General features: G+C 40.8%; 1 protein-coding gene across 5 annotated transcripts in view; it reads right to left on the bottom strand.

The window, feature by feature from the left end:
* Positions 1-19,434, bottom strand: part of ZNF280D (zinc finger protein 280D) — a 130,306-nt gene that overhangs the window by 54,308 nt on the left and 56,564 nt on the right. For 4 of the 5 annotated variants that reach the window (XM_050967916.1, XM_050967912.1, XM_050967914.1 and 1 more), the window contains exon 2: positions 15,594-15,742. In XM_050967916.1, the coding sequence (XP_050823873.1) occupies positions 15,594-15,735 (142 nt within the window). In that variant the 5' untranslated portion in view covers positions 15,736-15,742. Of the gene's footprint in view, positions 1-15,593; positions 15,743-19,434 lie in introns of those variants that run through there. The other variant, XM_050967915.1, reaches the window with a different exon arrangement.

The raw sequence follows: 19,434 nt of genomic DNA, 5'->3' as shown, positions 1-19,434 counted from the left end.
TGACTCGAACTGTGCAAAATTAAATAGCGTTCAATAAGGTTCAGAGTTTGGTATAGAGACCTAAGCCTGCTTGGTACAATGGGAAACACACCATTAAAATACTTTTAACTTTTATTAAATGCACAGAAAAGGACAACATTTAAAGCATTTGAAATGTACAGTAATAAATAAGGCTTTCATTTTAACAACAGTCCTTGTTTCCCTTAGGTGGAGAGTCTTTTAGACAGGAAAAAGCCCTTGTTCTACAATCTCTTAGATGGTATTAAAGATGACTGTCCTTTTTGAGGAAAAGTGAAGAAATTAGCCAAGATGGGCTGGAGCTGTTGTTGTTTAAATCAAACACCTTTTCCTAGAAGACAAAACACAAAAATAGAAGAAAAAGTACAGCAAAGATAGAAAAAAACAGCTTCTGTCTCTGATGTTGCAACCTCACTGCTGGAAAAAAAACAGTCATAGTACATGGTACTATTAGCTGCTCTGAGACCGGGCAAACTTATGACAGCATTGGGCAGTTTAGGATACTGCACTTCTAGTCACAGACTTAGAGCAGTGTTGCAAAATATACAGCCTTGGCTGGCTAAGCCAGACTCTTATTAAGACAGAAAAGTAAAGAAATAAGGTGAGGAAGGAAAAGGTGAAGAGAGGAGAGAAAGTGTCAGATTCCAAATGGTGGCTGGATTTCAGTCAGAGGTGGTAGCAGAGGAGATGTCATCTGCATCCCTTTTCTCTAGCCTGGTCAGGACATCTCCCAGAATCAGGATGAAGAAGGTCCTAAGGTCTCAGCAGACGGTAAGGATAGCAGCCATTACGGTGAAGCTCGGTCCTGTTGTCAAATTTTCTCCCAAAGTCTCTTAAGGACCCCAAGAGGGAGTATAAAGTGGAATAGCCCATCCCCTCATTATTTTGTCCACCAGTAAGAGATAATATCTGACATACCAATTTTGGTTCATTGATTTTCGGTTCCACACTTCATTTAATAAGCATGATCTTAACACAATTCTTGAGTTATGTCAGAAGACCTTTTGTTTGGACTAATTCAGTCTCTCTCTCTCACACACACACACCCCTTTTCCTACCAATATTTGTAGATTACAGGTTATTGTGGCATTTTATTAACTTACCTTCACTTTTTACAGATGAACCCACAATTAAGGTAAATTTGTAGGCCCAATTATTACAACCAGCAGCCAATAGGAAGCAGGCCAAGATGAGCTATCTTTCCTGAATCAACAATCCCATTCCTGATACAATGCTCTCCTTCAGTAGGTGGTCTAGAAGACCTGCTAGACTGACCAAACCTCAGAGGGAACAGTGACAGGAGGCCTCCAAACCCAACTGTAAGGAGCTATCTGAATAGTCAGCAGACACTGAGGGTGCCAATCCTAAAGAGGCCACTACACACTCTTACTTATCTGCGGCCCATTGGAAAGAGGTCAATATCAGTGCTGATGCCAGCATAGTAGTCAATACTTCAAACATGCCCCAAGATGTGAAGAGAGTCACATGGAGACTTGGTATGAGGGAAGACCTTGCTGCTGCAGCTGCTGAAGTGCAAGTCGTGGTAGGTGTCTAGTCTGACGGCTACCCCATAGGTGCAGAGATATAGGCTTGTGCAGAGGCTGAAAAACATACCAATACTGACATGGTGTGCATCAATGACTTTTACATCTTTGCTGTGTTTCTTAGTTGGTAGCAACACTGGTACTACTGACAGCCTCTGTTCTGGAGCCATAGACCCAGACGGACCACCGCGAGCAGGAGGTACATCTACTGCCAAGGACTCCTGGCACCAAAGGAGAGTTTGGGATGGAGAGCCAAAGCAAATCCTTTACTACCTCATAAGCTTGCAGGGTCATTGGTAACAATGGGGCCAGAAAAGTATCCATTGGTACCAGATTCAACAGCTGCCTCACAAGACAGTACCAGAATCAATGGAACAGTACCGATATGTTCCCCTCATGATACCAGGAAGACAAGGGTCAACAGCCTGGCTCCATCCTGAGTTCCTAAGGAGCGGGGGTGATTTTCCAAGACCTCCTTCAAAGAAGAAGAGTAGTCCTTCAATCTGGAGTGGCTCTGGTCTATTTTATGGATCCTCTTTCAGAGAGGCCCCAGAGACGCAGACTAATCCCTCTCTCTCTGAGAAGAAAAGTCTGAGTACAGCAGTTTGTCAACAACCACTGCAGCCTCTGTAGCAGCCCAAGAGGTAGGGTGATTCATCGACGGACGGGGAGGCTGACGCAGATCCTGCACCATGAGGTATTGCTTGAGACGCAGAGCTCTGGAGACCTGCATTCTTTACCTGCAAGGAAGGTAGATGCTGCACATCTCTTTAATGTGTCCCTCACTGAGGCCAAAAAGCAACACATGTGGGGGTCACTATTCAGAACAGACACCTCACATGACAGACCACAATTGCATCAAAAACTAACCACTGACTAAAAACAATCAAAACAGTAAAGGAAACTAGCTATTGGCAGGAACTGCTACCTAATATTTAACAGGATTACCTAGACCAAAAAAAAAAAAAGAAAAAAAAAAAAAGAAAAAAGTGAGGTAAATTGCACGGGGAACTCAGAGTCATGCACAGGTAGTGAGAAGGCACTGAAGGGATCAGGGTGATGCCAACCTTGTATAACTTCAAGAGGAGTCTGGGTGAAGAGCACAAGCTCCTCCCCGATAGATACTGCTACAGAAAACTCTCCGGCTCCAGCAAACCAGGTGCACAAACACCTTAGTAGAATACACATATACAACTGCTAGAAGAAGAACAGGTTCTATGTTCAGATTCTTCTTTACTTATTTGTTAACCATGCTGAGATCAAGTAGCAGTATGGCAGGGCATGTTATCCTACAGTGCCTCAGGAGTAAAGGAAAGCCAAGAATTACGTGGCTCAGCCACAAAATCATTCAATACAAACCCAGCCAGAACAAATAATTTACATAAAAAGGTATTTATACCTCTAGGTTACTGATGTGAAAGTTAATATTTCTAAGTGTTCAAATACTGTAAAGTTGGAAATTGACATACAAACTTGTTTCCAAATGTATTTGCTCCCAACTTTTAAAGAAAGAAATCACTGAACTGGTGATCAAAGAAATCAATGGCTTAGCGCGTGCAACCAGAATTTGTTGAAGTGCTAAACCAACATTTGATATCTTCACCAGGTGCAAAGGAATATTTTCTTCATTTCAGTATATTCTATTAGTTCAGTTCAATGCTCAAAATTAATTCGAAGTTAAGAAACCAATTAAAAGCTGAACACACAGGAAAGTTTGTTTTCTATGAATAAAAACTAGATGTGGAAGCACGAGACCTACTAGTTCTAAAGGACATAGCAACTAGAAATAATTAGTTCAATTCACTAACTATAGGTACTTCATTTGTTTAGTAAATCAGTTTTAAATGCAAAACAAGTTTTGTAAACCTTTTCTCTTATGTTTCCAGCACATTTAAAGTAGTTTTAATTTTAAAAATGTTTTTGTGTTTTAACTGAATCAATTTCCATCCAGAAAGCTTGACACATATCACAAGTAAAAAAAATTAAATCATAAATAAGAAATGCATCATTCACCATTTTCTAAAATAATAAATGTCAAAATTAAGAAATTGAATAAATATTACGCTATATAATTGCTTAAATAAATGTGTACAGATATAGCACATACACCTGGTTATCAAAAAGAAGCACCAAATTTAGTGTAAATGCTATATTTAGATACAAGTCAAAATGTGTTAATGGTTACCAACCAATGAGAATCAACCTTTCTTTAGCAAAATAACTAAAAAGTACAAATACAAACACAATTAAAATTAATTTAAATCAAGTTTTCCTGTTTGCTTACTTAAATCATGATTTTTTTTTTAAATCAGTGATTTAAATTGCTTTGATTTAAATCAGTTTACCCTGGGAGTGAAACTGCAAACTGTCTAATAAGAAATCATGTAGGATAATTAATGTATTATAATACACAAGCATACAAAACTGAGCTAAGATTGCATATGCCAGGTTAACTTTAGCATTTCTTACACATTTCCTAAACAGTACTAGTATGTTATATTTAAATAGTTCATCTGCTAAACATGAACAAATGTTAGCTGCAAGCCATTTTACCAAAAAAAAACCCTGAAGCACAGAGAAGTTAAGTGATATAGCCTATGTTCCAAAGCAAACTGTCAGCCCCAGAAACTGAAACCAGGTTTTCTGGTTCACAGTCTCACGGGTCAAGGTCTAACCAGCAGCTACCCAAGTACCTAACAGGTTACTCATGCATGCCAGGGGCAGCTCCAGGCCCCAGCACGCCAAGAGCATGCTTGAGGTGGCAAGCAGGGGGGGCGTTCTGCCGGCGCCGCAAGAGCGGTAGGAAGGCTGCCTTCCGCGGCTTGCCTGCGGAGGCAGCCTGCCTGCTGTGCTTGGGGTGGCAAAATCCCTAGAGCCACCCCTGATGCACGCTCTTTCAATTTGCCTCCGTTTTAAGAAGGACCCTAAGAGACAACATACCTGATCAGAGCAGTAGATCATATATTCCAGTATCTTGTCTCAGATTATGGCCAGTACCAGATGGTTCAGAGGAAGGTGCAAGAAACCCCATTGTGAGTAAGTATGAATCAACATACTCCTAAATTCTTTTTCTTAACTGCAGCCAATTAAAGCCTGGTTTATTCCCCAAATTATAAGAGTTTATAGCACTTACAAAAAGAACACACATCTAACTACAGTAACTGTGTAATATTCTCATTTTCAATGTAAGTGTGTTATCTTTTAGAAAGAAAAATAAACTCTACTATAATAGCACTGGTATCCTGCCCAGTAAGTTCACAGGTTAATTGTACATTACTACATAATTCAGTGCTTCCTTTCATCAGTTTCTAATTTGTCATGTTTCAATTTCACTGAAAGAGTCCATGTACTTATGAGTAAACAGGAGGGTCAAATTTCCCTTCTATATATTGTTCACTTTTTATTCCTCTTTTTTGTCCCCTTTTAGCTGGCCACTCTTTAAACCAGCGTGGGGAAGTTCTTTTCTATCAGGGGCCACTGACCCACAGAAAAAAACAGTTGTGGGCCACACAGCCCCGCAGGGTGGTGGTGCAGAGGCTTGTGGCTTCCCCTCCTCCACAGTGGAGCAAGCCAGCACTGGTGGCTCCAGCCCTGAGGGAGTGGGGGTGTGGAGGCTTGGGGCTTCCCATAGGCTCCGGCATGGGGTCAAAAGTGAGAGGTCAGGGTTCAGAAAGGGCTTCTGGGCTGAGGTGCGGGAAGGGATGAAGACTCTGGCTAGGGGTGTGGGCTTGGAGTGGGGCTGGAGACTCCACCGGGGGGTCACAGGGTCATGCCAGTCGCTTCTGGGAGCTGCGCGGAGCTGACTGGGCTTTTAATGGCCTGGCAACCCCCGCTTCCCCTGCAGTGGGGTAAGCCAACGCTCACAGCTCCAGCCCCACGGGGGAGAGGGGGCACCAAGCCTTCAGGCTTCTGACCCACAGCACGGAAACTAGTCACAGGCTAGATTAAATGAAGCAGTGGGCCGGATCTGGCCCATGGGCTGTAGGTTCCCCACCCCGATCCTTCTTCAGAAGGAAGCATTCCAGTGTATTTAGTTGCTTTTTGTCTGGACCTCTCCTATTTCTGCTAGATTTTTTTAAATAGATTTATCAGAACTCAACACAGTATTCCAAATGAGCATATACAAATGATTCATGTAATGGCTTTATAAAATATTTTTAGTATTACAGTTTATCCCATTCCTTATGCCTCCTAATATTTTGTTTGCTTTTGTGGACCCTCGTGCACAATTAGCAGCGGTTTTCATTTACTAGTCCTCAATGATTCCAAGTTGTCATTATCTTTTGTGTTTCTCAAAGCATATTTCGAATTAAACAAGTACAAGTAATTCAAATTATCCCCTCCAATGTGCAGTACTTTGGGTTTGTCAACAATTAATTTAATCAACCATACTAGGCCCATTCACATAGCTTGGTCAGGTCTTTCTGAAATTCCTGAGCCTTCTCTAGAATTGACAAAACTTAATAATTTAGTTTAAAGAAAAAAAATCCTCATTTGCATGCTCTTTACCTGCTTGGTGCTGTACTCAGAACCTTTAGGACTGGAGCACTAGATACTAGCACAAAATCCCGGGATTTGACTCCTTCCAGAAATTTAGCAATCACAAGGGCAAGTTGTCTGTGACTAGGGAAAAGGGACTATTCAGAAGACAATACCTGAGGAAGTCTACTGCCCACTTGATATCCAGAGCTTCCTTCTGATATATATTTGAATATGTTCTTTCCCTGGGGAACAACTTCCTGCTTAAATATAGGATTGGGTGCTATTCTCCCTCAAAGTCCTGGACAGCATCACTGAAAGGCTGATGTCAGATGCATCTGTATAGAGAATAAATTGCCAGATGAAATTGGTGGAATTGGAAACAGGCATTTGGCCCAGCCATGCCATCAGGGTATTAGAAAAGCATCACCACACTGGTCATCTCAGAGGACATTCTTGGTATCTTTGTCTTTTAGCACATCCATTAGGAGGAGCTGTGATCAATGCAAAGTTGGGGATGAACCGGCATAATGCCCCACCAGGCCTAGTTCGAGGTGTGGGGCATGAGTTCAGCTCGTGGATATTAACACAGGCTTCACAAAGCTTCCTCCTACCCCCTACCCATAAGTCACTTCTGCCATGGCCAACTTACACTTTGCAGGGTTAGCTGTGAGACCAGGCCTCCTGTAGGGATGTCAGTACTGCCCTTAGGTGCCACAGGTGGTCTGCCCACATACAGCTATATATGACAATGTTGCCAAAGTAAGCCTCTGCATATTGCTGGTGGGATCTGAGGATTTGGTTCAAAGGCACTGGAAAGTTGCTGTCACTCCTTGCAGAGCGAACAGCGTAGTTTTAAAATGAAAATAGCCAAATGAGAACAGGAGGGGTGTGATCTTCTCCTGAGAGGCTGGAGATGGGAAATCAGTCAATAGCCCTTTGTAAGGTCAACCATACTGAGATACTGCACTGGGCCCAACCACTCAGAGTTCATCCACCCTTTGCACTGGAGACGCATCAAACTTAGTGATGGACTTGAGCTTGTGAACGTCTCTACAAAAATCAGACCATGCCATCTACTTTCAGATGGTGACAACTTCATCATCTGGACCCATGGAAAAGAAGCCCTCGAGGAAATCCACCATGATTTTAACAATTTCCATCCCACCATCAACCTCAGCCTAGACCAATCCACACAAGCGGTACGTTTCCTAGACACTACTGTGCTAATAAGCAATGGTTACATAACCACCACCCTATAGCGGAAACCCACTGACCGCTATACTTACCTACATGCCTCCAGCTTCCATTCAGGACACACCACATGATCCATTGTCTACAGCCAAGCTAAGATACAACGGTATTTGCTCCAATCCCTCAGACAGAGATAAACACCTACAAGATCTCTATCAAGCATTCTTAAAACTATAATACCCACCTGCTGAAGTGACAAAACAGATTGACAGAGCCAGAAGAGTACCCAGAGGCCACCTACTACAGGACAGGTCCAACAAAGAGAACAACAGAACGCCACTAGCCATCACCTACAGCCCAACTAAAACCTCTCCAGCGCATCATCGAAGATCTACAAGCTATCCTGAAAGATGATCCCTCACTCTCACAGATCTTGGGAGACAGGCCAGCCCTCGCTTACAGACAATGTCCCAACCTGAAGCAAACACTCACCAGCAACCGCACACCATACAACATAAACACTAATCCAGGAACCTATCCTTACAACAAAGCCCAATGCCAGCTCTGTCCACATATCTATTCAAGTTACACCATCATAGGACCTAATCACATCAGCCACGCCATCAGGGGCTCGTTCACCTGCACATCTACCAAAGTGATATATGCCATCATGTGCCAGCAACACCCCTCTGCCATGTACATTGGCCAAACCATACAGTCTCTATGCAAAAGAATAAATGGACACAAATCTGACATCAGGAATCATAACATTCAAAAACCAAAGGTTTTTTTTCTCCTGCTGATGATAGCTCATCTCAATTGATTGGACTCTTCCAGCTGGTATGCGTACTTCCACCTTTTTATGTTCTCTGCATGTGTAAATATCTTCTGTCTGTGTGTTCCATTCTATGCATCCGAAGAAGTGAGCTGTAGCCCACGAAAGCTTATGTTGAAATAAATTTGTTAGCCTCTAAGGTGCCACAAATACTCCTGTTCTTTTTTTAGACCTCTCAATAACCCCCATTCTCAGCACTGCCTGCACCTCTTCATATATTGTGTCCCACATCCTTTTTGGTAAGGGCCAGAGAATTCTTCTTAATAAGCTGCCATTGTGCTCTTTGTTGTGTTCTTCACGAACTTGTGGAGAATATCTGAGCAAAGTCTCCGATTATTTGCATCAAACTGGATCTTCTGCTCTGGTGAAAGGGCCTCACTTAATGGTACAGGTTTCAGGCAAGCAGATACCTAAAGGCCTAGCTCAGGGCTTGCCAGCCAAGGGTCTATCAAAAGGGCTTCCCAGGTCTTTCACAGCTTGAGAAAATTTACAAGGTAAATTTTAATCTCCTTCCTCATGCCAGGTAGCTTAAAACCATCATATATTAGGATCATTTGTCTAAGAACCTCAAAAAAGCCCTCCCAGCAAGTCACCAATTTAGATTCTGATGATGATAATAGTAACACTCTCAGTCCACATGTCCCAGTACCATCAACTTTGGGAGAGACGTACTACAGGCCCTCACTTCTGCCATCCAACCCTGGGCATATTTGCATTCCATCAATGAGCACTCTTCTTCATATGCCCCTGTAGACCACAGGAGTAGCTAGTTACCGGACTCATCCCCATGAGCTTCTTTCTGGCAGCGAGTGGGTTTAACCCCAAAGAGAGATTAGTGTCCATACCCAAGGGCTCCAGCCCGGCTGTTTGTGCCACTAGGCAGATATCTTGGCAATAACTCACATGAGCTCCCTGAGGTCTTCCCCCTTCTATGCAGTTGTCCTGTGTCTCTGGAGTGGGGTTTGTACATGCTTTGCACTTCTACTAGGGTTTGGGGTCTGCTGACTGGTGTCCTGCTCTGCTGGTGGCCCTAAGTGATGGGTGGGCAGAGGCCATACAAGTCCCATCTCTAGTGACCCATTGGCTGCAAGAAATTTCTCTATCAGCTGCACCTCATCTGACAATGACTCCAGATGATGCCAGAGCAGTCACTCCCAGCCTATTACAAACTGCTCCATTAGGACCAACTCTGCAACTGGGCCCTGGAGCATGCCTCTGGACAAAGCCACTACCAGCAGTACTCTTAATTGTTGTACCACCACCCAAGGATGTTACCCCTTGGAGTACATTTCAGCTCTAAAGCACTGCTGATGCATCTCTTTGCTGATGCCCAGGTAATCTAAAATAGTGATCTTCACACAATTATAGGTCACTGAGGAGCCAGCATCTCCTTCTCAAAATGGTGAGGAATGCTTCCAGATCATCATGTGGGCCCATCTTAGTTAAATTCACCAACATAGGTGGCAGAGGTCCCTTTGGCAAATTGGCCCCTATGAAGCCTCCCAGGGATGTTCTTGTGCTGGGAAATAATCTCTTTCAACAGCTGCTGCCACACTGCTTGGGCTTGCTTCTGAGTTGTCCACAACTACATCATCTACTGCTGGAATTGCTGCTACTGGTTGGCATGCTGTTGTTGCCACTCTCATCATCCACTTACACCAGCGTTCATCTTGTCTGAAGTCCACATTGGCTGAGGCCCCTTCTCGAGGGGCTGGTGAGGAATCTGTTTCTGTCTCAGTGTCTTTTAATAGGCATAGAGTTTCATACCTGTATTCTCCACCAATTGTGGTCAACTGGCCTTCAACTGAGGCTTGGAGTTAGCGTATGAATCTTTTGCCCCTGGGTCCCTTATGGTAGACCCCACTGCTGGGCAATCTTACACTTCTTGGCATGAGTTAAGGTCACATCTGGCATCTTTTCAGAGCCCAGTTTACAAAAAAATTGCAAAAAAGGCTACTATCCCGGGGTATATTAATAGGAATGTCGTATGTAAGACACAGGTGGTAACTATCCCACTCTACTTGGCACTGGTGAATGCCTCATCTGGACAACTGTGTCCAGTTCTGGACATCACACTTTAGGAAAGATGTGGAGAAACTGTAGACTCCAGATGAGAGCAACAAAAGTGATCAAAGGTTTAGAAAACCTCACCTCTGAGGAAAAGTTTAAAAACCTGGGCTTGAGAAAATAAGACTGAGGGGAATCTGGTCTTCATATATGTTAATGGCTGCTATAAAAAGGGCAGTGATTAATTGTTCTCCATGTCCACTGAACATCAGACAAGTAATGGGCTTAATCTGCATCAAAGGACATTTTGGTTAGATATTTGGATAAACTTTCTAACTATAAGGGAGGCTGTGGAATACCCAATACTGGAGGATTTAAAAAACAGGCTGGACAACCAATTGTTAGGGACGGTCTAGGTTTACTTGTTCCTGCATCATTGGAGGGGGCTGGATTTCATGACCTCTCAAGGCCCTTTCAAGACCTACATTTCTACGATTCTGTGATCTTTAACAAGACCCTATGATTTCCTAAAACATTCAGAAAATGCTCCTGGTTAATAACTACAGATGTTTACATCAAATGGGACTACTCACATGAATAAAGACTGCATTTAGGAGCAAGAGTTGCAGGACCAGGCCTTATGTTTGCAAACATATGTGCTCGTGCAGACCTGTTGGCAAATCCTGTTTCTAAACATCAACATTAATTCCACTCTGGAATTCAAACTAAGGACTTGCTCAAGCCATTTAATGAAATACCAGACGAATCCATTCTGGCAGTTGTAGTTCACAAAGCGTATTTTCACCTTAAGGCATTTTGGTATAAACATTCGGTTCATATTCTGTATGTCTGAAACATTTAATGGCTTGCACATAAGACATATCACCAAAAAGAATATAGATTCAGAATATAGATTCTACTGCCTCTTTGCAGAGATGGGAACCCTGCTGCTAAATCTCCTGCTCCCAATGGGAGTTTCCTTGCAGTTGCTCCAAGGAAACAGAAAAGAGCCCCAAGCCACTGCCTCTTTGGAAAGGAGATGACTTCCCGCTATCATTCCAAGTGTGGGGTAAGGGCTCAGGGTTTGAGCCACAGCAACCATTACAGAGAACACCATGTCATGGTGTGCTTAGGGTCACAGATTGACTTAATCCAGGCCTAAGTACAGAGCCAGAAACTTCTGAATTATAACCTGATTCCTCCAGTGATTTGCTGTATTACCTTGGGTAAGTCATTTAACTAATTCACTCTCTCACTTTCCCTCTCTGTAAACTGGGAATTAATGTTGACGTACTAAACAATCCTCTGTCACCTCTGTGAAGTGTTTATACAGCATAAAAAACATGTAAATTTCCTAATATTTTTATCTTTAAAAGAGAAATGGAAAAAAAACAGTGAAATAGTCAATGAAAATTATTTTTTCCAAGTTATAAATAAGAACTCTTCACTTAAAGAAAGCGCACTTCCTCACATTTATAGTGTTAAGTTATGTCCTAATATTCATTTTGTTTCCCTAGACTTGTATGATCATTTTTTCAACAACATTATCAGATAGGACTATAGTCATCTAGGGCTTGATCCAAAGCTCAGTGAAGTGTATGAGAAGTTAAGTGAATGTTTCCATTGACATCACGCTGTGGTGGGGTGGTGTTAGGCCCCTCATTCAGTTACATCTGCAAAAAGTGTGGCTACAAAATAAGTAGTATTCCACGTTTTCAGTTTTTACCTATTTTCACTGATAAATTACCTATTCTTTTATTAAAGTTCAGTTTTTACTCATTTACACCACTTTATCAATCCACTCAGTATTTTTTCAGGTACTTATTTTTGTTAACCACTAAAGCTTTACGTGACTGTTGTATTCTGCTGAAGCACTTCCACAGTGTAAAACACAGAACACACACATGGTGAAGGTCAGAAAATCAATCAGTGTTAATACTGTGCTATGACTGGCTCACAAGGAGACACTGCTCGCCTATTTCTTTGTGTCTGTTTAGTGTGGCATTGAATTTAAACAATCAGTCCTCCAGAGATAAAGATATGTAATGCCCCTTATCCACCTCCTGTAGTGCAAGTCTCCTTACGGGTTTGGATGGACCAGCCTGGGTTCCTCTGGATCCCCACAAAGGCATTTCCATCCTTTCTGTGGCTGGCTCCAAACTTCCTCCTTCCTGGGCTCTCAGGGGAGTGCATCTCACTCCAGGAGCTTTAACCAGGACTTTGATGAAAGAGAGGATATAGCATGATTGTGTCAATGACTTTGTCCATGCTCTTTGTTTCACCAGACAACCACTGTTAATAACAGGGAGGCCTATTGGTGACTTTGTGCAACATTACTACAGCAGAAAAACCTTTCCTAATGCAAATAACCTCACTCGTAAATATCTGAAAGAAAACGATGATGCTTTAGTATCTAAATTGATGGAAATGTGGTGTCTGGTTTGATTTCTCACAAGTCTCCTGATGCTTTGAACCATCCGATTTTTGGCGTTTTGCTTTCATTTTTTAATTTCAAAGCGAATAAATCTGCATGGTTTTGTCTTGATGTGACATTCATCTCCTCTGCTGATAGTTTTGTTGACACAGCGACAACGGACATGTTTGAGATGTACCAACTAACTTGGGAAAATGTAGTCACAACTAACACAGATTCTGCTTCCTAGATGGCTAAATTTGCACAGGAGATTAAACTCAATCAGAAACTGGAACTGCTATGTATTACCTGTCCTGCTCATCTGATTAACGTTGCACTGTCAGCAGTTAATGCTACAGAAGAAATGAAAGATCTGAAATCTTGCATCACTGGATTCAGGGCCATTTTCAAGCATGCGAACAAGCTGAAGGCTTTGTTTTACAGAGTGCAAAACGAGTGCAGAGCCAACTGCTGATAACCTATCCGTTGTGTCACATCAGTGGATGAACTTGTATTTCGCTGCCTGTCACGTGAACATGTGGACTGTGCTAATGCATCTCCTCGGTTTGTTGGTTCTAAAAGGAGAGACCCTGAAGAGACTGGCAAATAACCAAAATGACCGCCAGATTCTGCGCACCATTGTTGAAAACGTGGAATCACTGAGTGACACACAGAAAACACAGGAGTTTTCTCCAACTACTGCCAACATGTTTGCCAATACAGACAACCGGATCCTGACAACCAAAACATCAGCTGAACTGAGCATAAAAGTTGCAGGAGAAATATATGGCCAAAAACCTATATGTTTCTGGAAATCCTTCCCACCCCGGAACATGAGAGAACCAAAAGAGAGTTCAAAACCTTTAACACAACACTCAGTGAGAAATGGAAGACAACCATGTCCTGTAATCTGAATCCAGAAGTATTTGATGCCAAAGATTCTTTTTGGAAAGTCATACAGGTATTGCACCCTTCCTCAAGGTGAATTTTGAAGCAGACTATGACCATTATGCCAGAGTGTTTCAACCATCTGCCATTAAAGATGATATTTCAAATCTGAATGGGGAAATTTAATAATTACATGAACTTGCCTAATCCAGATAATGCAAAACTGGATGTGCTGGCTTTTTGAAAGTCATCAAGACACTCTTCCCAATTCCAGCCAAGTGGCACAGCGAGCTTTGAGTGTACCCCCAGATCTTTTGATTCAGAGCACATATTTTCAAAGTTGGACTACCTCCAAGACAGCAAGAGGCTCAACATGAGTGAGGATATTTTGAAAAAAATTATGGGAGCATACACAAACCAGGATTTCTGGAAAAACCAGTAACTCTGAGAGAGATAAAATACACCTTTGCACATTAAAAAAAGATTTTAATTATACCATAGCAAAATGTATATATTACAAAAGTTGTTTTCTTTTTTTTCCCCTAATTTTTCCTGATTTTTAACTTTTAACCCAATTTCAATCCCATTTTAATGTCTGGAAAATAAACACTGAAAAATTCTCGGATTTTTTTTTAAATGAAAACTGAAAATGTGAAACACTAAAAGTAAGTTAGCTCACTGAATTATTTTTTCCAGTCCTATATATTACTGCCATTTTATGCCAAATAGGTATTCCATATTAATACCATCTATACGTAAAATACACAGATTCCTACTGAAATGTTGTGCCACATTGACAGATTTTCACAACCAGGAAGTCTACATTACAATATACAAGCACTAATCAATTCTTCAAAAAAATATATAGCATGGTATAGAATATTTTTTAAAAAAAATACATCAGCATAACCCAGCATGCCATGTAACTATTTATTTAAAATGGTCTTTTGAAAGCTGTGCTTTAATCCACGTCTTAAAATTATTATAACAAAAATTTGATCAACTTTTCATTTTTCAGATATTGTTTGGAAGACACAGTATGTGGAACATTACCCAAATTACATTTTTTGCCAACATCTTCTAAAAAATATCCTTTCCAGTTCAAGCCATCTCTGACACCCTCAAAGTTATCTCTACAGATAACCTGATATCCCAGATTCCCAACCAATATAATTTCAAACTCCCAGGAGAATAAATCCTTAAAAAGTATGTATTTTAAATGAGACTACTATCTTAACATCAACGGTAATATACTACCAATGCTTCTTTACTATTTAAAAAGTGAATAGTAGGGATTTTTAAAATACCAAAAGTAACATTTAAGATGCAACTTACTACCCCCAAAATAAGTAACAGAAAGTGATATAGATATATAGATGTCAGTACACAGAGATTTTAGAAGATTTCAAATACTTAAATTTTAAAATAGAAACATAACAAAAATCATTTTCTCTTTTACTTACCTGCCAAGGACCAAGTACAGGACAAACATGGAATTCTGACACAGCTGATGGCATCATAATCACCTAACTCATTCCCTGCACTAGGAGAGAACTACAGAACTTGAACATGAACTTTTACTTCAACTGAATTAATATCAGATTATTAACAGCAACATCTTTATTTGACACAGGTTCCTTGAAGTGATTATTTCTATATTAACACTCTCCCCTTCTCTGATTCCTTGTTTCTGGAAAAGACATAATCTGCCTTTCCCTTATTAGAAAAGTGTCCAGCCATTTAGATAGTCTATCAGTGCAATCTTTTCTTTTTCAGTTAGTTCTTTTAAAAGGATGGATTACGTTGACGTAGATTATGTCTGTCTAGGCACGCTCCAATCTTCACTACAAAGACAACCAGGTTGGAGACTTCAGTTATAACACTACTTCATTCTGTCATGTAAATTGTACCTTAACCAAGCTCCTGAAGTACACTAAAGCCTTCGAATGTCCTTTCTTTAACCTGAGGGACAAAGAGCAGGCAACTGTGTTGTACTTGGATCCCAAGAGACAGTTGTATTTTTAGTGTACAGATGATCAGGAATGAAAAGAATTGAGAACACTGAAGTAATTTATTAGCTCTTATCTTTACTGACAATACAAAATCTAGTCTTTTCAAAAGAAAGTATTTTTTTAAATTACTACTTCCATTCTTCATCATACCAAGAATATATATTTAAAAGGTTTGTTTTATAATGTAGAAAATGCTATCTTACATGTACTGGCCGGTTTGGAGCTCGAAATCTCCCCAATGAAGATTGGCTCATCATCATCATCATCATCCTCCTCAACTTCTTTCACTCTCTTTTGCCATGGTTCTAGCTCCTCCTCCTCACATTCCATAAACAGTTCTGCCATTTTGGTACTAGATAATAAAAAATAATCATACAAGTGTGTCATGGAAAGTGGGGAATGGCCAAATAACCCACACCTTTCAATAATAAAATTGTGTTTGATGCCAACATGATCACAGAACACTCTTATGAGTTGTAGCCTTCATATAGATACAGATTATGAGGAGTTTGATATTGCTTCGATTTATATATCAGTGGAGTCTGTAGTATTGGGCACCAGGTACTTAAATACTTTATTAAAATCCACCTCTGCTCATTCTTCTTGCTTTATCATTCCCTTTGCATTCTCCTCCACCCTTGCAATCATTTTATTCTTTTTATTCCCAACATCCAGAACTCAATCCCTCTATGCACCAAAAGTCCTAAAGCTCCTTCAGATCCCTCCATCAAACCAATTTCTGTCTTGTTTCCTAATACTGACACCCAGTTACAGGGCCAAATCTACACTAGAGCTCTCACTATTGATTGACAAGATGCCCTTGGCATTATCATCACCTTCCTTTAGACTTGCTCTAAGAAAGGCACTATTGTTTTCACCATAGCATCTTGCCTTATCTACTTGTGGAGATTTCCCAGTGGCAGTGCACCAATTGGAAATTAAGCAAAAGCTCAGTGCAGACCCAGCCATGTTGTCCATTCCTCACTTCTCACTCTAGTGCAGTCTCTACTAGAATATGAGAATTCAAATGATTTCTCTATTTATTTTGTCTTGCACTATTTTTCTTTGGTTTAACCCTTTTCTGTCATTTTCTTATCCACTTCTTTTTTCTAGCCTCATGATCTGTCTAAATTAGAGACTGTCAACTCTTTAGGGAAGGGACCATTGTTTTTAATTCCTGTAATGTGCCACATGAGGCAAATGGACTTACAATTTTTTCAGCCCTGGCCTACACTTTATACTTAAAAGAATTACGAAATATTATAAGACAGGAATACAGTCTTTAATGCATGAAAATATCATTAAGAAACAAATCAAATAACCATTCAACTGAACAAGTTAAAACAAGATTTTATTACCACCAAACTGGAAATCTGAACTGTGCCTATATCTTGTTCTTTCTCCACCACAGCTCCATCTCTTTAGTCCCATGATAGTACAGGTCTAAATTTATTGACACAGAGAAAGAACTTACTTATTTTAAAGACTCCTGATTCTTATTGAATTTTAAATAAGTTCTGCATAAAGAATTCAAAACTATCCTAGAAACAAGTGTTTCACATGGTGCTTCAACTATCTCGCAGCATCAATGAGAGCAGGAAAAACAAACAAACACGCACATTTGACTTTAAATGCAATCCTCAGCTGCCTAAATCACTAGATGCAGCAATAAGAGGTAGCCACAAAATAGGTGCTTATGGCTCTCTGATCCTGAGGCCCATTATATGCTAGCTGTGGCATAGCCTGCACTAAGCTATAACAGCTGGTAATGTTTCCCAAAGGGGCCTTAGTGCCGGCATGGGACTGCCAGAGCACAGAAGTACCATCCCTAGATCCCTTTGGATGGTGGAGTAATCTGTATCTCAAAACTGATTTATTGCCCCACAACAGGAATCCTCAGCATGGCAATTATGTCAGTTTTGCACTCCCCCACTTGGGCTGCAGAATGCACAAAAGGGCAAAAGATTGTGCACTTAGCATACAGTCATCTTTCCCAAGCATTAAGCTTACTATATTATAGTAACTTAGGGCTTGGCTACACTCAAAACTTCAAAGTGTGAGTGTGGTCGCAGCGCCAGCGCTGGGCACGTACTCCACCTCCTCATGGGGATTAGCTTGCAGCGCTGGGAGCCGCACTCTCAGCGCTGGGGCACTGTTTACACTGGCGCTTTACAGCGCTGTATGTTGCAGCACTCGGGGTGTGTTTTTTTCACACCCCTGAGCGAGAAAGTTGCAGCGCTGTAAAGCGCCAGTGTAGTCAAGGCCTTCAATTGGGATGGGGAGGTGATGTTAATAAATAGGAATTTGATCAGCACAAAGTATACTGAATGGTACTGTGATGAAAAGTAGACATTTTATTTGAAAAGCACAGTGTAACTTCTGCCAAGCTTTCATTATATAATCTGAGTAAAGCTTGAATCCTCTGAGGAGTTTCAAGAATACTGGTTAATTAAAAACTGGCTAAAGAAAGAGTTCACTTTCTGAGCCTCATGAACTGTTGGGCCCTTCTATTCTGAAAATTATATCCTGCAGAAAGTAAAACCATGAATTTATGGTGAGAGTTTGAGAGCTCCCTGAGGTTATAATTTTTTTTAAATTACCAAAACAAATCACTCATCATAACTGATTTTTATACAGTATGGAAGCCAATGGAGAAAGTTTTTTATGTTGGCTACTTTCATTCTCCAATATAGCATGTGTAAGACTTCCTAAATAGTACAGGAAAAAGATGTAAAACTGCTATTTGACATATGCTGCCAAAAACATTCCTGCAATATATTGGGATCTAATACGGTGGGCGGGAAATGGATTTGGCTAGGCAAATAGTCTTTGTGTGGTGTCAGAAAAGATCTTCAACACAATAATGGTTACTTTGCCAAAGACAGAGACCTCTGTGAAATTGTTCAGTTGGTTCAGAAGCATCCACAATCAGGATCATTGAAATACACCTCTACCACGATACAACGCAGCCCGATATAACACAAATTCGGATATAATGTGGTAAAGCAGTGCTGGTGGGGGGGAGCGGGGCTGCACACATCGGCAGATCAAAGCAAGTTCGATATAATGTGGTTTCACCTATAACACGGTACGATTTTTTGGCTCCCAAGGACAGCATTGTATTGGGGTAAAGGTGTAGTATCAGCTCTCTGAGTTAAGAGGTGAAAACATTATCTAAAAGTTGTTGCTTTATCTGAAACCACAACCTGTCAAATTTGTCAGCCAGCTAAAGAAAACTAACTGAACAGCTTCACCACCAGGATCACCACATATAGCCAGTACAAGAATTCCTTGAACTGTATAAGCAGTTTATTTAAGAACAGCATCTTCAGCAAAGTATTCCACTGCTTTGACAAAGACCCTGTTTTGTGTGAAAGGAATCGTTCCTGTGAAAATTCTTTGCTTCCTTTAAATTATTCAGCTAGCTCAAAAGCTTCACTCCTGAACCAGCTGACTAGAACAGGTTGAAAAGCTTTGTCAAACAACTTTTCTGAAAAAAGAAGTTTCTAAAAACCCTGTTTATTTAAAAATGTTCATAAACAGACCATATTTTATTTGAAAATTTTCAAACAGATCCACTGTTTCATTTTATACATTCGCTTGTGAATGTCCATTAATGGGGGTGATATCAGAACAAAGCTGATGTACAGGCTTCCCTACGGCACTGAAAAATTTCCACAAGTTTTTTGTTTTTTCCTTATGGGATGACTTCACTGTCCATATTTGCTCCAGAAGCACTTCTGGATTAGTGTGTGATCTCATGACCTCTGAAACTATCTGTCTGAAAATAAACTTCTATAATGGTTGCACCATTGCCTCCTAAAGTTCATGTCACAGATCAACCAGGTGTGAAGGCATTTTGGTGGTCTGCTGATGACTAATGGACTTAATTTTAATACTGAATTCTCTGTGAGGAGCATTTTAAACCAGAACCCCAATATCAATGGCTTGCTAGGACAGGATGATTCCTTGTTCTTGAATATAGAAACTGTGGTATGTAAGCATATGTGATCAAGTGTCTAGATACACTCTCTTTAGGTTGAC

The sequence above is a fragment of the Gopherus flavomarginatus genome, chromosome 9 (assembly GCF_025201925.1).
Source record: "Gopherus flavomarginatus isolate rGopFla2 chromosome 9, rGopFla2.mat.asm, whole genome shotgun sequence".
Taxonomy (NCBI): domain Eukaryota; kingdom Metazoa; phylum Chordata; order Testudines; family Testudinidae; genus Gopherus; species Gopherus flavomarginatus.
The sequence above is the reverse complement of the archived record's forward strand: the minus strand, read 5'-3'. Positions and strand labels throughout refer to the sequence as shown.